The sequence below is a fragment of the Emydura macquarii genome, unplaced genomic scaffold, assembly GCF_026122565.2.
Source record: "Emydura macquarii macquarii isolate MOO-44397 ecotype Brisbane River unplaced genomic scaffold, CSIRO-AGI_Emac_v2 contig_312, whole genome shotgun sequence".
In the NCBI taxonomy this organism is placed as follows: Eukaryota; Metazoa; Chordata; order Testudines; family Chelidae; genus Emydura; species Emydura macquarii.
Window position 1 is genome coordinate 11,981,982 of NW_027130449.1, and position 22,106 is coordinate 12,004,087.

The 22,106-nt window shown below is 46.6% G+C and overlaps 1 protein-coding gene across 1 annotated transcript in view; it reads left to right on the forward strand.

The window, feature by feature from the left end:
* TTC12 (tetratricopeptide repeat domain 12) overlaps window positions 1-6,162 on the forward strand; it is a 28,230-nt gene extending 22,068 nt beyond the window's left edge. Inside the window, exons 20-22 of the mRNA XM_067565602.1 lie at window positions 390-489; window positions 3,746-3,971; window positions 6,001-6,162. Of these exons, the coding sequence (XP_067421703.1) occupies window positions 390-489; window positions 3,746-3,971; window positions 6,001-6,076 (402 nt within the window). The 3' untranslated portion in view covers window positions 6,077-6,162. The remainder of the gene's footprint in view (window positions 1-389; window positions 490-3,745; window positions 3,972-6,000) is intronic.
* Window positions 6,163-22,106: the final 15,944 nt, after the last annotated feature.

Sequence of the window (22,106 nt, forward strand, 5' to 3'; positions counted from 1 at the left end):
AGACCTTTCTGGGGTGGTAAATCTAGTCCTTTGATAGATTTATTCCCTTATCAGCTATTCATTTATGACAATGCCCCTTTAATATAAATTTGCATAGCAGATTTATTCTTGCAGGTGTACATAGTCCTGTTAAAGGTCAGATTATTATAGCATGAGGGTTTGAGTCACTGAAAGTTTGTGTCGGAGCAGAATTATGAACTAATATATGTTTAAAGAGAGATGGAGATTATAAATATCAGTACCCTGTAGAAGGGTCTTGATTTGGGACTTATGCCCCGATATAAAGCATCCATGAACATACTTAAGATGTTCTCTCTGTTCTTGCAAAAGTTGTGATGTGCGAACTGTAAGTTATATGTGTATTTTTTAAAATCCTTATTAAAATCCAGGCTGGTGGACAGACCACATCCAGTTATGCTATAAAGACCCTTGCTGTCTGCACCCAAAGCAACGGCCAGGCTCAGGAGGAGGTGGTGAAGTTAGATAAAAGTAAGTGACAACTTTATTAGCCAGCAACTGAATGCAGAGGTTTATCCCAGAGCTGTCATGACAGAAACGCGCTCTCCTTTTCTAGAATGGAACTGAACACTAATTCTGTTAAACTGCCACAAGGATGCTACCATGTTTACAGAGCAGTGCGCCATATCACTTTCTGGCTTAGCATTTTATGAGTCTTCCAGCCATATGCAAGTGGAAATGTGGAGAGCAGAGAATGAGTGTGGGATATGGAGGCTGCACTTCGCTGAGTAAAATGGCTTGACTCTGCAGATCCCTAGCCTGGGTGAAAGACACTAAACAATGTTTCCCTGGAATGAATCCAGTCAGTAGTTTACTAGAAAAGGCTAAAGAAATAGGTTCAGATTTCCCAATGTGGGTAGCTGAAGAAAGATACTTACAACCATATTTAGACATCTGGAAAAGTTGGCCTAACTTTTAGAAGGGGCATGCCTCTCCAGCTCCTTTTGACTTTTGGAAGGTTGGCCTAAGTAAAATAATGGGAGAGGAGGGGTAAGTGGAGCGGGGTGGAAGTGTCACCAGCCACTATTCCCTTTGTACTGGTGCCTTTAGGTATTTCTGAGTTATCAACGCTTGAGTATTTAGTGGTGATCATGTGCAGTAGCACTGTTCAGAACATTTTAAAATCTAGCTTTAGTCCACTTCACTTTGCAGGATCCCAGAATGTCTGTGTTGTACCTAGATAGCTGAACCTGGCCAGAGCCTTTTGGATCACCTGGTCCAACTACCTGTGTCACTACTGGCTTCTCTATGGAAATCTGCCTCTACTATCTCTGAAGGCTGCTATGGTTGGAGTTGAGATTCTCATTCTGAACAGTTAATTCCAATCTCAGATGGGCCTCACTGAACTGAGAAAGATGCATGGTGTCTCATCTGTCTCTTTCCTCTTCTTGGGCCGTTACACCTCATTTTGATGGTCTCAGCTAATATGAATTGCCCCTTTCCTTCCTGGCAAACTAGCTGTCTTCTCTCTGCAGATATTTTATAGTAGTTTCATCCTGCTCCTTTTATCTATGTAAGTTAAGCTTGCCTTAGTTTTCTTTGTGTAATAATATTAATAACCAGCCTGCATGTAGCACTTTTCATTCTTAGATCTCCAAGCGCTATACAAAGGTAGGCAGGCATTATTATCCCCCATTTACAGATGGAAAAACTAAGCTGAGAGAGGTCAAGCGACTTGCCCATGGTCACCAACCTAGTCAATGGGAGAGATGAAAATAGAATTTAGATCATCTGACTTTCTTATCTACTGGCCTTAATAGTTTGGAAGCAAAAGACTTGCTTCCGCTGTTCTGTGTCTAGTAACTTCAGATGCAGAACTCAGTTAAACTTTGTCCCACTGAGCTGAGTGCTTTAGAGTTTCTCTAGCAACTCCACAGATCTCAGTCCTAGTCGCATGACTAACCAACTTCTTGCAAGGACGGATTGAATGCCGATCATGTTGATAAAAGTAAAAGATCATTTAATTCCAAACTCTGCTTCTCTTTCCCTTTTGCTCGGCTGGGTAATGGGATACAGTAAGGTGCTCTATTAATGTGAGAAGATGGGATGACAAGGAAACAGCATAATGAAGCTGAGGTTTATTTGGTAAGTTCATTCTTTTAAGGGGCTTCAGAGCAGATCTCTAGGATTTTAGATCTTTACTTCTCACTAGCCAACTACAAAGAAATCTTTGAGAGAATTCCTTCCTGACAGCATCAAGGGAAAAATTTCAAAGTCCAAAGGAACTTGAACCCTAAGAACTCTGGCACATTAGAAGCCACTTGGAGCATCTTCTTTCCTTTGTACACCCCATGTAAGTGCTGTTAATTGATGTGGTGTGTGGAGAGAACCTTCCTTTCTTCTGGTTACTAATAATGCTACAGTGTGATTCTTTCCAACCAAGCTCTGGGTGTTCATCTTGTGCAAAGTCACATTATACTGTCAGCTCAGTTCAGCAGCCCAGATTTTGTTTTGCTGCCGGGAGCTCTTTTGGGTCAAGCTGCAGTTCTCTGACATTAAACTGCATTCCAATCAGGCCAGCAAGTTCAGCTTCTGAAATGGATCATTGCTGGTGCCACTGCTGTGGTCTGGAGCAGCCCTGCTTCTCGGAAGCTATTGTCACAGCAGGGAGGAAAAAAAAAGAGAGAGAGAGAGAGAGAAAGCATGATGTGATTAGGAAGAACAGAAGGGACAATGTAAGAAAATCAGAGCAGATTTGTGTAGCCCATGGGGAATGTTCTGCATTGGAAGGACATCATTTTTTGTTGGTTTTTTTTTTTTTTTAACAGCTTTCTGAATGCTGCTGGGATTCTGTGGCTCCAGGAGATGCTGCTGCTGTTTGCAGGATTTGCCGATAGCACCGCAGCTCTTCATCGAGATTATGGGCCAGATACTTTGCTAGAGAATATCGGCATAGCTCCACTGAAGCCAGCAGAGCTGTGCTGATTTAGGCCAGCTGATGATCTGGCTGTATGCATTGCTTTTTTTTTTTTTTTCTTTTTGGATAGTCTTAATACGGTGGCGTTTCCATCTTAACATGGCCAGCCTGCTACTATAGATGCCATAGACTGAGCTTATGCTGCCAGCTGAGAGCGTGGAGTTTGAATGTCAAGTTCAGTGCAGAACTCCCTGGCCAGCAGGTAGCAGGAGCACAGTGATGGCGGGATGCTCGGGGACAAGAAAAGACGGCTTCTAGCACAGCTGTCGAACACTCCCTCTGATCACACTCCGAATGCTATGAATGCTCTGCATGAGAACCGCATCTGGCCCTCAGCTGGGGAGGAGGCGGTTGATGCACTTCATTCCCGCCTTTTCCATTGTTGCATCTGCCACTGAGCCATGAGGGGAGCCTATGCTGTTTCCTCAGGGCCTGGTGTCAGTGATCCTCAATGAAATGGGCACAAGGGATTTGGTTGACGTTCTCCCAGAGGCCAAGAGCTTGTGCTTGTCTATGCACCCCACAGAGCAAGCGGCCTGCGACCCTTCCTGAGAAGAGGTCTGGGGGGCAGCCCAGTGTGTTGGGGCGTAGTCCTGCTCCCTGTTTGTGTTGAGCTCTCCTTTTAATTTGCATTTTTTCCTCTTTCCAGTTCCCTGAGCTGAACAGTTACTGCTGCCTCCATGGTATCCGGTGTCACTCCTCCATCTTGCCATCAGTTTTCAAAGGGCTGTTTCTGCTGGTGTATCAGGGGCCTGGCCCTCTGATGGACTTACAACAGCCCTTCCAACTTGTTCCTTTCTCTTCTCCCAGAATTTGATGTGTTGCTGAAGCTCTTGGCTGCAGAGAATGAGATGGTGGTGGGGAATGCTGCTTTTTGCCTGAGTAAATGCTTCGAAGTACCCGGAGCTGCTTCATGCCTGCTGAATTCCAACATCGTGATGATCTTATTAAAACATGCAGGTGGTGACGCCAAGACAACCTCGGTGCAAGAGAACGCGGCAGTTGCTTTAGGAAAGCTCTGCACTGCTGAGCCAAGGTATCATGGGGTAGATTATGCTCCTTGGGCACCCTCTAGCCTATGTGATATCTTCCAAAAAAAAAAACCCATTAAAGCACCAGGGCTTGAGAAACTTACCCAGCATCTACTAGCTAGAGAGCTAACCCCATCACCAGAGATCTGTGGGAAAGATGGGAGACCCGGCAGCGTGGACCCGGGTAAACCAGAAGCTTGTCCCCAGAGCAATACAGAGACCATGTATATATAGATGTTGTGAGTGATCCATCCCCACCCCCTAGCTGGGATTCCCACCAGGTTTTGTCCCTGAGTCCTGCCTGGAGGCTCCATGTTTGTTTCAGTCATGGCTTGTAGGACTGTTTGGCATTCTCACCATTCTGTGCCTCTCAGCGGCTCGTAGGGAGGCTGAAATCTCCCTTTCTTCCTCCTCATTTCTTACCTTCTAGGAAGGAGGGATTGTCTCCTCATTTCCCTGGTTTATGGGTGCTGGGCAGGGATGGAAGCATCTCCCGGGCAGGTGCTGTCTGCCCCTGTATCCTGACATGGAGCAGAGAGCTCTCACTGTGTCTCTTGGCTGCAGAGACAGAAGGGGCATGCCATCAGTGTCATTTTCTGCTGCTTGGAGCCTTCTGGGCAGTAGCGGCAGCACAGACTCATTCTTCTGTGGCAGCAGCTTCTGGAGCATCACCAGACATGTGTCAGCTTCACTTGGCTGCAGCAGATTCACGGCCACTTGCCAGTAGAGCTGACTGGGAGCTTTCCATAGGAATGCTCGTCTGCTGGAAAACTTACTTTGCACAAAATCTAAACTTTCTGCCAGAATATTTCAGTGTTGGTGGAAAACTGTTCCCAGCTCCCTTACCCCTCAGCAGCCCCAGCTTCCAGGCTCCCTGGCTGTGGGGCAGCCCGCCGGATGGACCGCCCCACAGCCAGGGCTTCCCGCTTTCCAGACCCTTGGCAGCCCTGGGTGCCTTGACTCCCCATTTGGTGGGCTGCCAGGACTCTGGGGCACCTCAGAAATATTTAGAAAAGGTCAAAACAAAATGTTATATGAGCACAAGTGAGTGCGAAAGCCTGGGGTGGAGAATCCCAGGGCTTAATCTGGGATTGTGATATTTGTCCATCTGGAGCATATATTAGCTCCCGCCAAACCAATCTCGCTGTGGTCAGTAACACAGGGCATGTATGGTCTTTGCTTTCACTGCCTGGAGTGTCTTAGCAGGCAGAGTATTAACTGTCCCCGTTGCCTGGCTGTCTGGACGGGTCTGTGCATGTTGCTGAAGCCGGAAGACACTGGATTTCTGTGTCATTCATTGTTGGTTTGCTTGGGTAGCTTTCTGGAAATCATTTTCTGCTGCTCTAATGTTGCTTCTGTTGAAAGAATGGCAGGAGGAAGGAATGATTTGACAAACTGTAGAGAAATGTCCTGAGACCAAAACAAGAGAGTGCAAATGTCTGGAAAGAACTGCAGAGAGTCTGAGAGGTCCTAGCAGACTTCACGTTACCGTTAATTACTGTACACCCTGAAATCCAGTCATAGGAGCTGAGCACTGACGTATTCATATACCTGCTTAGCTACTGAATAAAGATCAAGGGATAAGGTTGAGCCTTCTCAGTCGATGAGTACTTCACTCCTATTGGTTAAAGCAGTGTTCCCAAACTGATATCTTTCAGCAGAGAAAATGTAATGTAAACCCTTACTCAGTAGCTGGTAGAGAGTTAAAGGGAGAGACCTCACTCTGCTACTTCTACTCACCTTAGATGTCTGCCATAATAGATTAAAGCTCAGTAAGCTGCTTGGAGACTTCTATAAAGTATCTATGTGTTTAATGTTCTTTTCTTTTCTCCTGCTGTGTGGGGAACACTAATATATAAGCATTATCTGTCTTGCTTTTCTCTGATGGGGAATCTATTGGATATGGCATTGATGTTCCCCGACAGCTCGTGCATAGGATGTGATACAGCAAAGGAAGTTTAGATTTCTTGCACTGTCAGTCACGCACCATCCTTGCAGACAGCTGATCCTGGCTTTGTTTTGTGGTTGTTGCAGGCATATTCTTCAGCTGCGAGAGCTCAATGGAATGGCAATCCTTAACTCTTCTATGAAATACGTGCAAGGTCTTTGAATTCCCTGGGTGTTTTTGACTATATGTTGTTAAATCCGTAGTAAGCCATTGCTCATTCCTTCTCTAATAAAAATGGTCCAAAGAGACTAGATAATCTTTCAGTCCTTTATCCAAGTGCAGCTCCCATGTCCAGGGGAGTAAAAGTAGTTCGTTGGCACCATAGCACCTCTCAGACCAAATCAGACCTCTGGTCCATCTAGTCCAGTTTCCAGTTCCTGACAGCAGCCAGCACCAGATGCTTCAGAGGAAGATGCAAGAGTATTCATAAGGGCCAATTATGGAATAACCTGCCTTTGTTCGTCTGTCAGTGGTTGGCTTAAGTCCTGAAGCCTGAGGGTTTATATAACTTGTTTCAACTGTATGTCACATAATGGTGGATGTTCTCACTGCCCACATAAATGTCATGGGTTTTTTTTTTAAATTCTGCCAAACTCTGTCTCAGTGAGATCTTGTGGCAATGAAGTTCACAGGCTAATTATCAGCTGATATCAGAAATATCAGTGTATTTCCATGTATCAGTGTTATGCTTCCTGCCTTTCAGCTTCATCACATCCATTTGTTCTTGTCTTCTGACAGAGAATAAATAGGAGCACGCAATTTACCTTCATTAACAATCATTATTTGATGTACTTCTGTCCCATCCCCTCTTATTCATCTCCTTTTTAAACTTAACACTCCCAATCCTCTGTATAATCAGACTCAGTATTTAAAATATAATAATGCAAACGGCATGTGCCTCTTTTGGGTCTGTTTCCTGGAGTGATTGGCCTTGAATTAGTGGCTATGCAAGGCTCTGTGTGGTAAACTATCCTGTAATGAATTGTTCTCCTCTCCAACGCTAATCAAGCCATAACTACAAAGCATCTCAAGGCCTGGCTGTGAAAGAAGCAGTGCAAGTAGGCACTATTCAGTAGACGGCAGCACAAACCACATAATTGAGAGGTTTGTCTGAACAGAGAGAGCAGGATCTGAAATAATCCCTGGGTACTTTATTGCTGAAGAAGATTGGCAGCTTTAAAGACCCAGAAAGATTAAGATCCAGATGAGGCAGTGGGAATACACACTAATGGTCAGTGAATCAGAAAAGACAGCTTGGTTTAGCATTCAGATTGTGGAAAACCTATCCAATGCAGACACCATGTGGCACTGATCGCTGACTTAAGAGCAAGAGTAGTAGTCACTGTTAAGAGGTATCCCACTATATACATACACACATCTCAGAATCTCCTGTAAGAGCCTGCAGAATCCAAACTCCGCAAAGACAGGATTGGTGACTTGTAAATTCAGTATCTGTGCTACATGTTTAGATTTCAGCTTGCGATACACAAAATACATCGTGTGTGTGTGTTTATATATGTATATGAAATCAGCAAGCACATAGGACAATCTTGTTTGATTTTGAAAAAGACTCTTCCCTTCTCTCTCCTTGACACTTGTAGATGGCTATTATGTATGTAATCTCTTCCCCTAAGGGTAGTGGCTGTCAAATTATATATCATTATCTTCTCTTTTGGAGTAGCAGCTTGAGTACACTCTCTTTCCTATTTCAGGGGAAGGAAATGCTGCTGCACTTAGGGTTTTTCCTCTCTTTGGACATTGTACATTTAGTAATCTGAAGTGCTGGGATGGTTTTATTCTTAATCCCCCTACCCTTAAAACACAGGGGTTGACTTGCAGATAAATGTTTGTTTAGTTGATTTCACATGCTAATGTTATTGCTCAGTGTCTGATTCACTTCTTGATGAGCTCCCCTCTTTTAAATTGGCCAAAAGCATTGCTTAAAGATGAGGTTGACATTGGTATGCAAAGGCAGCTGTTGGCTGGCAAGCGTGTTAAAAACCAAGTAATGGATGCACAAAGCGAGTTTCCTAAACCCTCGGACTGGGATTTTCAAAGGAGACCAGAAAGTTAGGTAGGTGCCCAAAATCCTGCTGAAATGGAAAGAGCTGGGTACCTGACTCTCTTTAGCTCCTGAAAACCCCGATCTCTGTATATGGGAAACCCCACACATCAATAATCATAGCCCACAGGAGAAAATGATGCCAGTTAAGGATTCCAACACCCCTTGGCAAAATAACCATAAGGAAGTCAGATAGAGCCTTTATCACCGAAAAAGGAGTTACTGTTATGGGATTCTTATAATGCTACACAGATTATCAGGAAGAGGTGCTCTGCCCAACAGACGTCACCATCTCTGCCAGCATGGAGGGAGGAGTAACAGCCCTCACTCCTGCTGATCAGCCACGCCATGGGCAACCTCAAAGGCTCCATTAGATACGCTGGCTGTGATTCTGATCTCATGCTGGTTTTACTCTGGGAGTATTCCAGTTACTCCTTATTCGCACCAGTGTGAGAGCCAAATGATCACATTATATGACTGAGTTGCATTTCCTCCCTTTGAAGATTTCAGCTATGCTGCAGCTCACGCATCTGTGGGCAGCTTAGTGTTTTCAGAACTGCATTTAGCCACAGCACGTTGAGCCTATTTACCTGTGAGCTTTGCAGAATAGTGGTTCCTATTGCACAAACACAGCTGGAGCTCCAAAGTCATCTTTTCTTCCAGCAGCAGGGCTCACCGTGCTGTATGCAATGATTGTGGAATCAGGTGCTGTATTCCAGCCGCTAGATGGCATACTGGTTACTCATACTGCATTTAACTTTTCAGCCCTGAAGGTTTCAAATAGCTAAAGTTTGCTGGAAAAATGTCAGTTACGTTTACTCTAGGAAAAATATCCAGGTGACACCAGCTAAGCAATTAGATAAAGTTACAGAAAAAGCAGAGCACAGATTGTCCTCAGTGGCAGCCAGCGATGTAGCTGAGCAGCCTTACAGAGATGTTTGGTTCTACGAAAACAAAGAGCACCAACTGAACAGAAGTACGATTACTTATCGAAATAGCTAGGGAACAAGAATGAGACCTGTCATATGACTTTCAGCTGTTGAAATCGACCAGGATTGCTGAGTGAATGGTTGCTTAACTGTAGTCACAACTGGCTAATGAACATCAAGGGGCTGATGGAAGCACAATTACTTGAAGGCTCCTCTGGGCTGTTTTGATAGCTGTGTGCTGTAAAGATCCATAGCCTCCGGGAAAATCAGGCCTCAAAGCCACCAGAACAGAATTCTAAATTCTGTTCAGGTTCTCAGGTTTCCTAATGCAGTCACAGTTTTGCCTAATCCCCAATACCTCCCAGAAGAGCCTCTTCCCTATTTGGACCTGGGGGAGCTGCCCGTTGCATCTTCCATCACTTTTTTTGCAAATGTTGACAACTGAATACCCCTGAAGAGCAGAACCACAGTGTATGCAGATGGTGAGACCGGGAATTCCCTCCTCCCCTTAAGAAAGAGATGACTGACGGTTGGGTCACTTTTATATTGATCACTACATCCCACCATTTAAGGTCAGTAAAGCAAGCGCCTTGCAAATGTGATCCCAACTGCAGCTTTGCTTTTGTGCAACTCTAGAGGCAGGAAGCAATGGTGCGGAATTGGCAGCCCATTTAGGAAAGCTCCAGGTCCAGCAACAGCTCATCAGCTCTGCTGTGCAAATCCCAAACCCACCACAATCCAAATGTAGAGATTTACACTTTAGATTCTTGAAAAATTGCCCTTGATATCCTGTCCCTGTCTCTACCCTCAGGCCTTGGCAAAGTTGAGTTTTTAAACTGACAGAAAGACTAGAAGTGAGTGGGGAATTTTGGTTTTATAAAGCACCTTCCATAGTCGCTTGTATTTAAGAAGCAGTGAGTGCTCTAGTGGCTGGAGGTTCAGTGACTGTGTAAAGAAAGGCAGAGGCAGCAGATCTAGCTTGATGGCCAAGAGACAGGAGTGCGAGCCAGCGATCTGGAGTGATCCTGGGAAGTTAGTCTGGCTTACAGTGAGTTCCTGTGTGTATTTATAGTGGGGAAATTCCACTGAGTATTGCTGTGGCTGCCTCCTCTGCTGTAATTGCCTCTTCATCGTACTGATCAAAACCTACTGCGTCTGTTTCTGTACCTCTCCCCTGAGGGGATGTGTCATTCTGCCAAAGAGGCTATTGCTGCTGCAGTCCATGCAAACCAGTTATGCTTTTGACAAACAGATAGTCAGCATTCCCATACATCACCTTAAATGACATGCTTTAGGTCTGAATGAGGGTAGTGCTAATGCTTCTAATCAGGCGGGAAACTGCTAATGGGTTCTAGGAGTCAGGCTGGCGGTGCTGAAAAATAGCAGGCTCCAATGAAAGTTTCCTTTGGGAAATGACTTGGGAGTCAAGCCCAGAAGTGAAAATGGTAACCCCGATGTGAAACCAGAACAAAGGGCCAGATCCTAGTGTTGTGACATAGGCTACATCTACACTGCCGCGCTGTAGCGTTACTGGTGAAGATGCTCTCACTGAGCCAACGGGAGAGAGCTCTCCCAGTGGCTTTAATAACTCCTGCCTCCGTGAGAGATGGTAGCTGTGTTGGCAGGAGAAGCTCACCTGCTGATGTAGGGCTGTCCACACTGTTGCTTAGGTTGGTATCATTTACGTCGCTCAGGGCATGGATTATTCACATCTCTGATGACATGAGTTCCAAACTGTTGGAGATGAAGCATGTTGTCAGAGGTGTTGTGGGTCTCACCAACTCGGTCAAGAGCGAGAATAATCAACATATTTCAGCCCAGTCCAGCCCTGTATTTTCAGGCTGGACAGGTGCAGGCCAGAGCGTTTACAAAGACAAAAGAACCCCCAGAAAAGACTCTGAATAAGGGGCCCGCGGAGCTGAGCTAAAGTTATTGAAATGCCCAATCATGAAAAGAGACAAAAAGTCTGGGACTGTGTAAGAGAAGAAGAAAGGGCATAAGGTGTTATCCGTTATGGGGAAGATACTCTGCCTGTAGGAATGTCTCATGAAAAGTGGATCCCAGCTCTCTCGACTGGACAGGTGCTGTAAGGACTGACCATGGGTGGGAAATACCTCATTAGACAGGAAAATAACCTGTTATTAATATAGGCGATAGATTGCATTTTATGGTTTTTTTACACGTAAACGTTTGTTTCCAAATTCACTTGGTTGCTTTTATTTCATTCTTTAATCCAAGCTTTTGTTAAATAAACTTCAAAGTGCTTTTGCTCTAGAAACGTGTGCAAAGGAGAGCATGGAACTGTAATCAGTGACACCAGTAAGCTGGGATGCGCCGCTTGGAAGGAGGCAGCGGATCAGAGTGCGTTGTGGGTGTCCAGAAGACAAGGGACTGGCACTGGCGTGTAATAAAGGTATGTAAATCGCTAGCCTGCATTGGGAAAGAGCGAGGCTTGTGGTGGCTCAGAGGGGAGGCATTGTGTTGTCTGTGCCCACTGGCTGTAGGCAAGTGTTTTTCCCCCTTGCGCACAAACCAGGCTCCTTCCCACCATCAGCAGGTAATACCGGTTCACCCTGGACACCTCGGTTTACACTGACAAGTGTTGGAGGTGCCAATCAGTGGAGCCACGTGGCCTTACACCAGCTACGGATCTGACCCAAAGTTACCGAACAGAAGTCACTGCAGTGTTTTTAAAAACTCACCTACAGCCTGGTATTGTGCATATGGATTATAGCAGAGCAGCTGGAATTGCAATTTAAGCAGAAGAGGTGCAGGCAAATAAATATCTTCAGTGGATTTGCATCAGAGGTCCCACGTTCATTGTTCACTGATGACTCATTATGATGGTTATTACAAGCCAAACAGCCAAATTTATAGGTGGAATTATAGTTTATAAATTTAAAGATTTAATCACTGCTGCCATGAGTCAGAATATGGTTTGTCCTGGTCTGTACTGACCTCTACACCACATTCAGCCTTGGTAACGTTTTGTAGCACCGATCAGGTCCCAGTGTAAGTTATGCATGGAGAAGACGTCTGCTGAATGCTGGCTGGGGGAACGAGTGGAACAGATCTTGGACAGGCAACCCTCCTGGAAACTGATGCTTGTTGGAAGTTTTTAACATGGGATCCAATTTGGTGAATTATTACATTTTTTTGGTAGTGCCTAGAGCTGCAACGGAGATCAGGGCCCCATTTGTGCTAGGTGCTGTACGAACATACAGTAAGAGACAGTTCCTGCCCAAAAGAGCTCTCAATGAAAAATGAGCCATTTTTCATCAAATATATTTTATCACCAACATTTTTGATCACCTCTAATCTAATCTAACGCTACTGTGTTGGTTTGATAGCATTTTGCATTTATGTTGCCTTGGTAAACTGGCTGCAGATGGAACAGGGTGCAGTGAATGGGCGTGAGTTCATGTACGACTGAGTTAAATTTAACCCTGAATTTCAGGACAGTTAAATGTGCTAAACAGAACTGATCTGTCACACTCCTGCCATTTCCAGTCCTGTCTAATAAGCAGCAATGCAATTGACACCTATAACTAATTGTCAGAGAGGCTGTGGGTTTGTTTTTTAAAATAAATACAACCTTTTCAGTTTTCATTAGGAAACTCTTTTAATCTGGCTACAATCTGCTGGGTAAAAGCTTAAACCTCTCTCCCTGAGAGGATTATTTTTCTATCTGATATTTCAAATTGCATTAAGCAAACGTGTTGGGCGTAATCAAGCATTGCTCTGCAATTTTCTTTGCCAGCAGATGAGGAGATGGCTATAGATTTAAGCTATGCTACCATCAGCAATTGAAGTGCCCCTGAAGTAGGAAATGTAACTGTTTATTCACATTTACATTTAACCCAATACATCATAACAACTTGTGCGGCTGTATGGTTTAACTGAGGATCTTAAAAGCATCTTACAGATATCGGAATAACTGAGACTCACAACACACTTGTAATGTAGGTACCTACGATGAGCCCCATATCACAGAGAAAAACTCAGGGCCAGCGTCACAAAACAAGTACTGGCAATTAGGCTATGTACCCCCTACAGCTTAGGTCGACATAAGTTCTGTCGCTCAGAGGTGTGAATAAGCCACCCACGAGTGACATAAATTTCGCTGGCATAAATGGTGGTAGTGTGCACAGCGCTGTTGGCGGGAGAGCTTCTCCTGCTGACATGGCTACTGCTGTTCATTGAGGTGGTTTAATTACGTCAATGGGAGAGCTCTGTCCCATCAGCATAGAGCAGCTACAAAATCTACCTACAAAACAAAAGACAACAGATGGTTACTGGCAGACAGGGCATGCGGCGAGTTTCTCTCTTCTCCCCCTCTTTTTCTAGGCACCCACCACCTCGCTGTTCCATCACCAGCCGGGGCACCAAACCCCGCTCCTCTGCATCACTACAACCTCACCGTCTCACCAACCAGCCGTGTGAAATCCCATCCCAAACCACATCTTAGCCTGAACTTCTCTCTCCGTGTCATTCAGGCCCAGACTGAGCCGTTGCTCCTAGCCCTGAGGATGGGTCGTGTGTAGCTGCACTGCCCTGTGACTTGGAGGTAAAATTCATTCTTTGCTTCCCCTTTGCTGAGGAGGGAAATGAATCCGCACTACAGGGCCTCTGGCTCCTGGGATGGGGGCAGAACCAAGTCTCAACCCGCCTCTCCCTCCTCCCTCCCTCCACATCCAACTGTTCTCGGACCAACAGGCAGCTACCAAGAAGGCAGCTACACACAGACACTTTGTGACATCTCTGAAGGGAAGGTTGTGAACTGGTCTGAGAGGTGCGTCCCCTGTATGGTATTATTCAAAGACTGGGTTTGAATATTCTTTGACCTGTTTAATTTAGAGACCTGATCTACACCTGGCATGTAGCTGGTCATGGAAACCCATGCATGGCCTTTAAAGCATCCTATGTCTGAGGACTTGGCCTGCAACAGAGCACCCCATTTCCAGATGCCATCTGCAGGGTCACGCTGGCCTGGGAGGCAGAGGCTGCTGCTCTGGGGTGTTGTCAGTGATCCTGGAGGCGGATGTGGGCACTCTGGAATACAGAGGCTGCTCTGGAAGTTTGGGAGATGGCGGTAAAAAGGGAAGATGCAGCTGGCCCTGATTTCAGACTTTGGGTTATCCAGATGGACGGCGCAGTCGAGCCAGATGCAGTAAATTGAGAGATCAGCCTCGAGGGGCACCCTGAGCGACATCCCGCCAAAATGTTTCTCTTGCGTACCAGGCCTCCAGGAACCAAGTACGATGTGTATAGGTAAGGGCTGCGCTGGAGTGACGGGATGGGAGGCAGCTGCAGCTGGGGATGTATGTTCAGAGGTCAGCCAGAGTTGCCTTCTCGCTCCTGCATGACGTGAGAGTGATTGTGCGTTGCCTAATTTTGTTTACATTCTGGCTCGCTTCCTTGCATCACGTCCTTGGTGGGGAACATGCCGGGAGCGACATGTGCTGCTTACCCCTTATGAGGGGTGAGTTAGTCTGCGGAGAGTCATCTGTCTCCAACCAGCTGCATTTCTGTACGGTTCTGACCCAGCATGACTCGTATGCTGTACTGCCTCCGGTTCCATCACACCCTGTTAGGTCATCAAGAGCTATTGGAAGAGAGGGATAATATTAAACCACAATGCAGGCAGCATGTGGTCTGTTGCTTAACAGACGCTGCTTGGAGTTATGCTGGTACTGAAGCAATTGTGGTTTTGTTTGGGCTTTGCATTTGAGTCTGAGTTTAGTTTTGCTCAGTATAGGGTGCCGTATTGAAGAAAGGCCAATGACTGACATCCCCATTGCTCCTGACATCCCAAACTAGATATAGGGGGACCCTTTACACACCACTGAAATGCACCTGCTGTTTCGCGGGCAGGCTGCGGAACAAGAAGTGAAGAAGCATCCCAGGGTCAAATGAATTCTGGGGCTTTGGAGAGGCCAAACATAGGTTCCCCAAATGGGAACTGGGTCAAAACAATGGGGCTCAGAGCCTGACGCTTGCAGGGGTTGTGGTGGGGAGCACTCCACCGCAGTGACAAGCCCCGTCTCTGCCATTGGCAAGTGCCCGGCTGTCCGAGGTTTCTGTGATCATTGGCAGCACGGGGACTGGTTCTGTTGTGGCTCCACTCAGATGCATTGCTGGGGAAAAAACCATCCTGCCTGACCTATCCTCTGGGCCTCCATTCTCCTCGCGCCTGTTGCACTGTACAGGTGTGCAGGTGTGGAGGCATGGCTTGAGAATAACTGTCTGGCAAGAAAACAGGCTGTTTGCATTGAGGTTTTAGGGCCAGCTGCTGCCGGAACACCTTCCCTTTCATCCTCGTTCCCCAGGGATTTTCACCTTCCCAATGTGTTGGTTGAACTCTGGGTTTTGGAGCAGGAGTTTTCGGCTAACTGGATTTCCGCTGGTGTGGATATCCCTGTGGAAACTGACATGCTGCTGCTGCTAATACAAAGCCTCATGATAGATCTGGGGAGTGAGTGCCTCGTCGGGAAGATGTCTCACCAGCCCACCATATCTGGGAGCCAAAAAGTAAGGAAGAATCACACCGTTCCCAGGGAAATGCTCTCCAGCTCCTTAGCTGTGTTTCCTGTCCCATCTTTTCACACTCGGGAGGAAGCTGCATCTCTTTTCTTCTTGTTATCTACCCCTCCGCCATCAGAGTACCTCTGCACTTTGCACAGGCTGCTCCGTTTGGTGTGTTTTGTCCTTTGTTGCTGAGGAGGAGGGAATGCCCTGTGAATTTAGGAAGTTGGCCAGTGGGCGTCAGGGCTGTCTAGATGGAGGGGGTTCTTATTAGCCACCAGGAAGGAGGCTTATCCCATCGTCTTGGTGAAGAACTTACTCCCTCCACCCCTTGGGAGGGCTGGAAGATAGGCAGGCTGAGAGAGAGAATTTTCTACATATCTGCAAGCACAAGGCAGAGCTGGACATCCTTTAGGTCCTGATCCTGCAGCAAGTTCCATGCGGGCAGAGTCTAGGGAACTCCGTCTGGGGATTTACCCAAGCAGAGTTAATTGCGGGACTGAGTCCCTAGTTCCAAGCACACAGCTCCAGGTGATATTTTCCAGCTGTGAGGAGGCGGAGGCATCTGTATTAAGCCAGGCACCTCTCAGTCGTGCTTGGGCAGACAAGTTCAGAGAGTCAAACAGAAGGAAGATGGTTTGTTCAGATTCCCTGGGAGGACATGTAATGGGTACCTGAGATGCTGTCATTAAACATCATGAAATAATGGAAACAGAACATTTAGCTTTGGGAAAAGGTGACTAAGGAAAGAGAGGGAGCGAAAGCTCATTATCATGCAAGGCACCGGTTCAGACCTCAAGGAGACTGCATTAGACATGGCCATGATTGGCAGCCAGGGCGGAGAAGGTTAGACTGAAATATGAGAAGGGAGCGCTTCCAAACAGTGACTGGAAATTAGCTACAGTGGAAGCGTGGAATATCAGAAAGGTAGATAGATTGGAGAGACAGACGGAACCCGTTTCTTTTCCTCCAAAGGATTCTCTGTCGCCTTCAACTAATGGAAGTCTTGCCAGCTCTATGATTTATTGTTCAATGTACTGTTTTTTGTTTTTTTTCAAGATTAATTTTTTTAAGTAGGCTGTAAATACTAAGGACAGCTCAATATGCATGAGATTTATCAGGGGGTTAAAATTCTCAAGGAAATGCATTTAACTTTTAAGGTAAAACTGGCCATTCTGATGATTTATAATCAACCCAAACACTGTGTTTGCACTCTTGCATTTCCATTTATGCTGTTATTCTGTTGATTGAGTTTTGGATGTAATAACAAGCAAGCGTGGTATGAAAAATAGTGCATAAATGATGGCACAACATCCTAGCGTACTAAAAGGACAGAGCACAAAACACACAAATGGTAAATTGCAAATAACAAACTGCCCACAATGTTCTTTTCCTATTATCTTTCCTCCCTGAAAACAAAAGCCACAAAGAAGGATTCATTTTCTCCCAGGAAACAAGTAGTTGTGGTGAGCAGGGGATCTTTGCTCATAAACCCTAGATGAGAATCAAATGGGTAAGAGAACAAAGCAGCCCTTTTTCCCACCTTTCCCCATGCAGTCTCCATACAAAAGAGCAATCCATGAGCTTTCAGACTGGGTGACTTTCATTTCAGATTAAGGAAAAGAACAAACAAAAAAAGAACAAATATAAAGTCCCTGTGAGAGAAATGCCAAGTGTCTCCCTTGCTCTTGCCTTTACTGCCCTTACAGCAGACCAGCAGGTGCATTTCCTTTGGTTTCATACCTGCCTGGGTTTCGTTTTGAGCTATGGGCTTCCAGAATTCCCCACTGCTGTCCACACCATAGTTTAGGTGCACCGGAGCTGTAATATCACTCAGTTGCTTTTTCTTTCTCACACTCTGTTTTCTCTGCCCTTAGAGTCTGATTTCCCATGTTCCCCCACCAGTGAGGTCAGGGGCTTGGAGATCTTCATAATATCCAAGGAAGTCCATGGGGCCCATGAAAATGGCCTCACCCTGCATCACCTTGTGGTGAAGGAATGAAATGTGGCGAAGGTGAAGTTTCTATTGAGTGGGGAGGCCTACGTGGACAGTCGGCCAGTCTGTGGAAATCAACCTGGCCTGTTTCAAGGGCCACCTTGAAATCATCTGCCTGCTAAGAGACGACCACGCTAAACTGAATGTCAAAGGAGGCATGGATTGGACACCTCTTCATGTGGCCACCCACTACAGTGAAGAGTCTGTGGTCTGCGAGTTCCTGAGAGGCAGGGGAGCCCCCCAACATCACTGAGACATCAGGGTGGAAACCTCTCCACCTTGCAATCGGGCGGAGTACCTTCCTGAGCTTCATCAACCTTCTGGAGCACAAGGCAGACGTCAAAGTTAAGAACAAGATGGGCTGGACTCCCATGCACCTCGCCGTCTTCAATGGCAATGTGGCTATCATAAAGACCTTGATCAAGGCTGTTGCTCTGCTGGATGTGGAGGACACCACTGGACGCAGGCCCCTCCGGCTGGCCATTAGGAACCGGAAGCAAGACATTGCTATCTTGTTACAGGGCCAGGACTCGCCAGTGAATGACATGGGTAGCAGGATGGTCGCGAGTGATGAAAATGTTTAAAATGGTGAGTCCCAATTCATCATAGCATGGTCAACAGGCAGGATGGATTTGCAGAGTCACCAATTCTTGCAATTTTATGTCGAGTCTCACAGTATGAGATGTTGTTTCTTGAATCACTCGCTCTTGGAGTCAGGTGATTGCGGGACAATGTCAACGTTCATTTAAAAAAAAAAAAAAAAAGAAAAGAAATTTCTAGCTCAAATGTTTGCCGAGAAAAGGTAGAGAGGACGTGAATCCTAAAGTCTCCAAAGCCCGAGGGCAAACACAAAGAACCCAGTATGTGCTTTCGTGCTAGGAATTTCATCTGGGGGATGGAAGTGGATGCAAAAGCTTCATGCCCTTTTTGTATGGACCCTGCTGGAATTACATCTGGTGACGAACATGTGCACCTCTTCCACAGAGCTTCCTGCCTCCATTCCTCACTTAAGCGGAGAGCTTTTATAGGAATCAGAGTGGCGCACATAGGCCTTAGCGTAAGCAGGAATGAGGCCCTCTGATTCCCAGCCACTGCTGGAAATAGACACTGAGCATATGGTGCCGTTATGTGTCAGCTGTTCTGACATCCCACTTTCATACCAACAGCCGCCACTGAAAATGAAACAAGGAAACAAAACAGCATTACAGGGAAAATAATGCCTGAAATGGACAGATGGGCGTGAGGGAGGGGAAATCCTTAAAAGAATTGCCCTCCTTTTCCCCCCACCAAAAGGGTAAACGGAGAGACTGTTTCTCTCAGCATTTCCAGTTATTTCCTCCGATTCCTCCACACCTCGAGGCACCGAGCAGAGGATTTGCCACCATGGAGATAGTTCTAGGTTGAGAGGTCAAAACGAGTCTGACCCTTGTCCCTCTAGGCCACCAACATCCTAGATGAGAACAGATTTCTTGCAGTGCCCCCAAATAGCTGAGCCCGGAGTGGAGTTTTACAGTAGGTGGGTCCAGAGGGTCATATTTTGAAAAGCAGCCTCTGATTTTGGGCGTCTAACCTGAGATGTCCTGTTTTTCCCAAATGCTGAGCAGCTGATGAAGTTAATGGGAGCTTGAGGTGCTCAGCACCTCTATGAAGGGACACTGGATATCCAGACCTGGGCACGCAAAGTTAATCGCCCCGAATGAGAAGCCCGTTGAAAATTTGGCCCTGTATGTGTTTGTGCGTGGGAATAGAAAAGGTTCTGTGGTAAATTCTTCCCATTGCTCAGATGTTCAGTCCTCTCTGTGCTGAGCAGGTAACGGCAGGAGGCTGCCTGGCCCGGCTGAGACAATGCCTCCAAAGGATCAGCACTGACTTATTGTTACACAACACAATCGCTGGCTTTCAGGAAATGGTGCAAGAGGTTTTCCCTGCTAGACTAGAATTCTGGATCCGGTGTCAGGAAGATCTCCTAGAGGGTGGTTACACGGGGTCAGTTGGTTTCCTCTGCTTGCCCTCCAAGGGGCAGAGACGATGCAGAGCATTTATCAGTTTGCAATTTGGAACAGGATGCAGCAACCGGACCCAAATACGTCTGTGAATAAACAAATAAATGGAAGTGTGGGTGCTTTTATTCCAGCCTCATCTTTGGCAGAGCCGGGGCCAGTGTTTTGAGGGGTGGGTCGTGAAACCATCTTTCAGCTCATCTTTCATTGACAGGGAGCGGAAAAGTGGCTTCCTCTGGCCAACTGGGTTTCTCCGCCTTCTGCTAGGTCCCTAACAATGGTGGGGGGCTGCAGGAACCAGTGCATGGCCCCAACCTAGCAGTGCAGCATCCAAGGGGTTAACTCCTTATTACTTGTCCTTCGTGCACAGGCACAGAATGAGGACAGAGCTTGAAGCCTGGAAGAGTGAGACAGAGGAGCCAGGGAAGCAGAGGACTCGGTGTGTTTTCTTTTTGAATGATATACTCACTTCCTGCAGGCCTCAGAGAAGAAAAGTGGGTTTAAGGGGGAGGGGGAACTGGGAGAGGAACAGTGCTTAATGCATCACCGTATATATATGGTTGTATTCTTATGAATTTTTATAATCTATTAGATATTCATTGAAATAGATGGACCATGTTCTATAGTGCTTAGTCCATTAGCTATACGCAAGCCGCGCATTGCTAGCGAGAATTTCATTTTAGCCCAAGCGATTCGTTCTTGTTAAGTATTTGCTTGGAAGGCAGATTTTAGGCTTGGTCCAAAGTCCACTGCGTCTTTCAATGAGCGCCGGATCAGAACCCGGCCTCTGTCGTGCCACTGGTGCAGGTGACACCGGAGCTGGAAGCTCAGTCATTCCACCAGCACTGACGAAATTCGGCTTTGCCTCTCCCAGAATGGCTGTATTGAAGCCCCGCCTTGTGCCCCCCTCCAGTCAGCCTGTCTGCTCTGCTTTGGGCACCTTGCCAATGCCTTTCTTTGCAAAGGAGCCCCTGGCTGGGCTGTTGGTTATTGGCAGCGATGTCCTACTGCCTCTGTGTGAAATGGCCCCGCTCCTAAGACAGCGTGTTAACTGGAGTGTGGTCTGTGGTGCACATGTTGTAGGAGGTGAAAACTTCTGAGCAGCCTTTGGTGGCCCTTATTTTAATCTGGTCCGAACTCTGGAATAATGATGAATTTGTCAGCTTGCACATGCTCAGGAGGGTGACTCTCTCTTTCTTGTCAGCTCAGTGGCTGAGAAGCAGCATTATAAATAAATAACCCTTTAGCGCTAGGTGGGAGGAGACCCATCTTTCCTGGTGAACTTTTTTTGCAAGTGCTGTATCTCACCCGTCGCAGATGATGGAAGCAACAGTGTGTTTGCTCATGCAGCTCCCATTACTCAGTTCTCTGACCCTGCTTGTAACATATGTTTGTATAGCCCGGAGCATAATACATGCTCTTGGTGCTCAGGCAATCATAAATAATAACATCTCCATCAGCTTAAGCTTCATGTCCCAGCAAACAAGCCTAAGTGACAATGTAAATATCCTGTTTGCTCCCTTTGATGAGAGATTGCTGTAGACTCCAGACAAGCAGACTTCAGACTTCTGGCCAGACAAAGCCCTGGCAGCTCTGCTCAGACTGAAAGGAAGTTTAACGTCGCATTGGAAGCGCCAACGCAGCTTTAACTCAAATGGAGTCATTACCCTGCCCTTATTCTGAGGTCTGACCTGCTGGCTCTCTGCACAGGGGTGAAATTCCAGGCAGGAGCCCGGGCTACCCTATTCAGACAAGATTCTGTGTGAGGGGCAGGGTGGGTTTCTTAACCATGCCCACACCTAGACATACTCAGTCCAATAAATCACCATGCGGTTTTCTCATGGAAAGGCTGACCATGGACAGAGCGTGCAAATGATATGGGAGTAGTGGGGGAAGCGAGGGAAATGTCAGGGCTAAAAATACCCCGTAGAAACTGAAGCCTATTTCGCAGTTTGAATTATGTCCCTATTTTTTGCTCCATTTAGCTGCAGTTTTCCAGAGCGGAGTCTCTACTAGCTGGAATTCTTTGGTCCCTGTGATGCCTGAGGTCAGATTGGATTATCAGGTTGGTCCCTTCTGGCCTTAAAATCTTGTGCATGTATTTCCCTTTGCTCTCTGCCCAGCTGCCTGGGAGCTTGCAGTAAGGACATGATTGAAAACACGACTGAGACAGGATACAGCCAGTGCCCAGCACCTGGCCTTTTGGGGAGTGGCGGACGTACACAATAGCCATGCAGGCCCCATGCCCCAGCAAGTCCCTGCCACTGCTTAGCTCCATGGGTGCAACCTTCTCCTCCTTTTGGACACCGTCTGTCTGTGAAGAGACCCCCGGGGCACAGCCCAACCTTTTTGCTCTCAGACGATGCTGATGTTTCGCCAGCGGAGAAGCGAAGTGTTTAGATGCAGCGCTTTAATTGTGCTAACGAACATGTGATTATTTCCCTCCACCCCCTCCTGTGGGCCATGGATGTAGAAAGCTGCCAGTTCCATTTCCCATCTTCTGATGCCCAGGGCAAGCAGCCCTTTGCTTTCAGACTGGCCTGTCGCTATGGGCTAGTCTTCTGCTTTGAACACTGGGGCCAACGTCAGCAGCTCTGCCTTTTTTGTTAGGACCATCGGGTTCCCTGCCTCCTGGCCCCTACGGAGACCTCTCCTACTTTGTAGCTGGCTGATGAGTTAA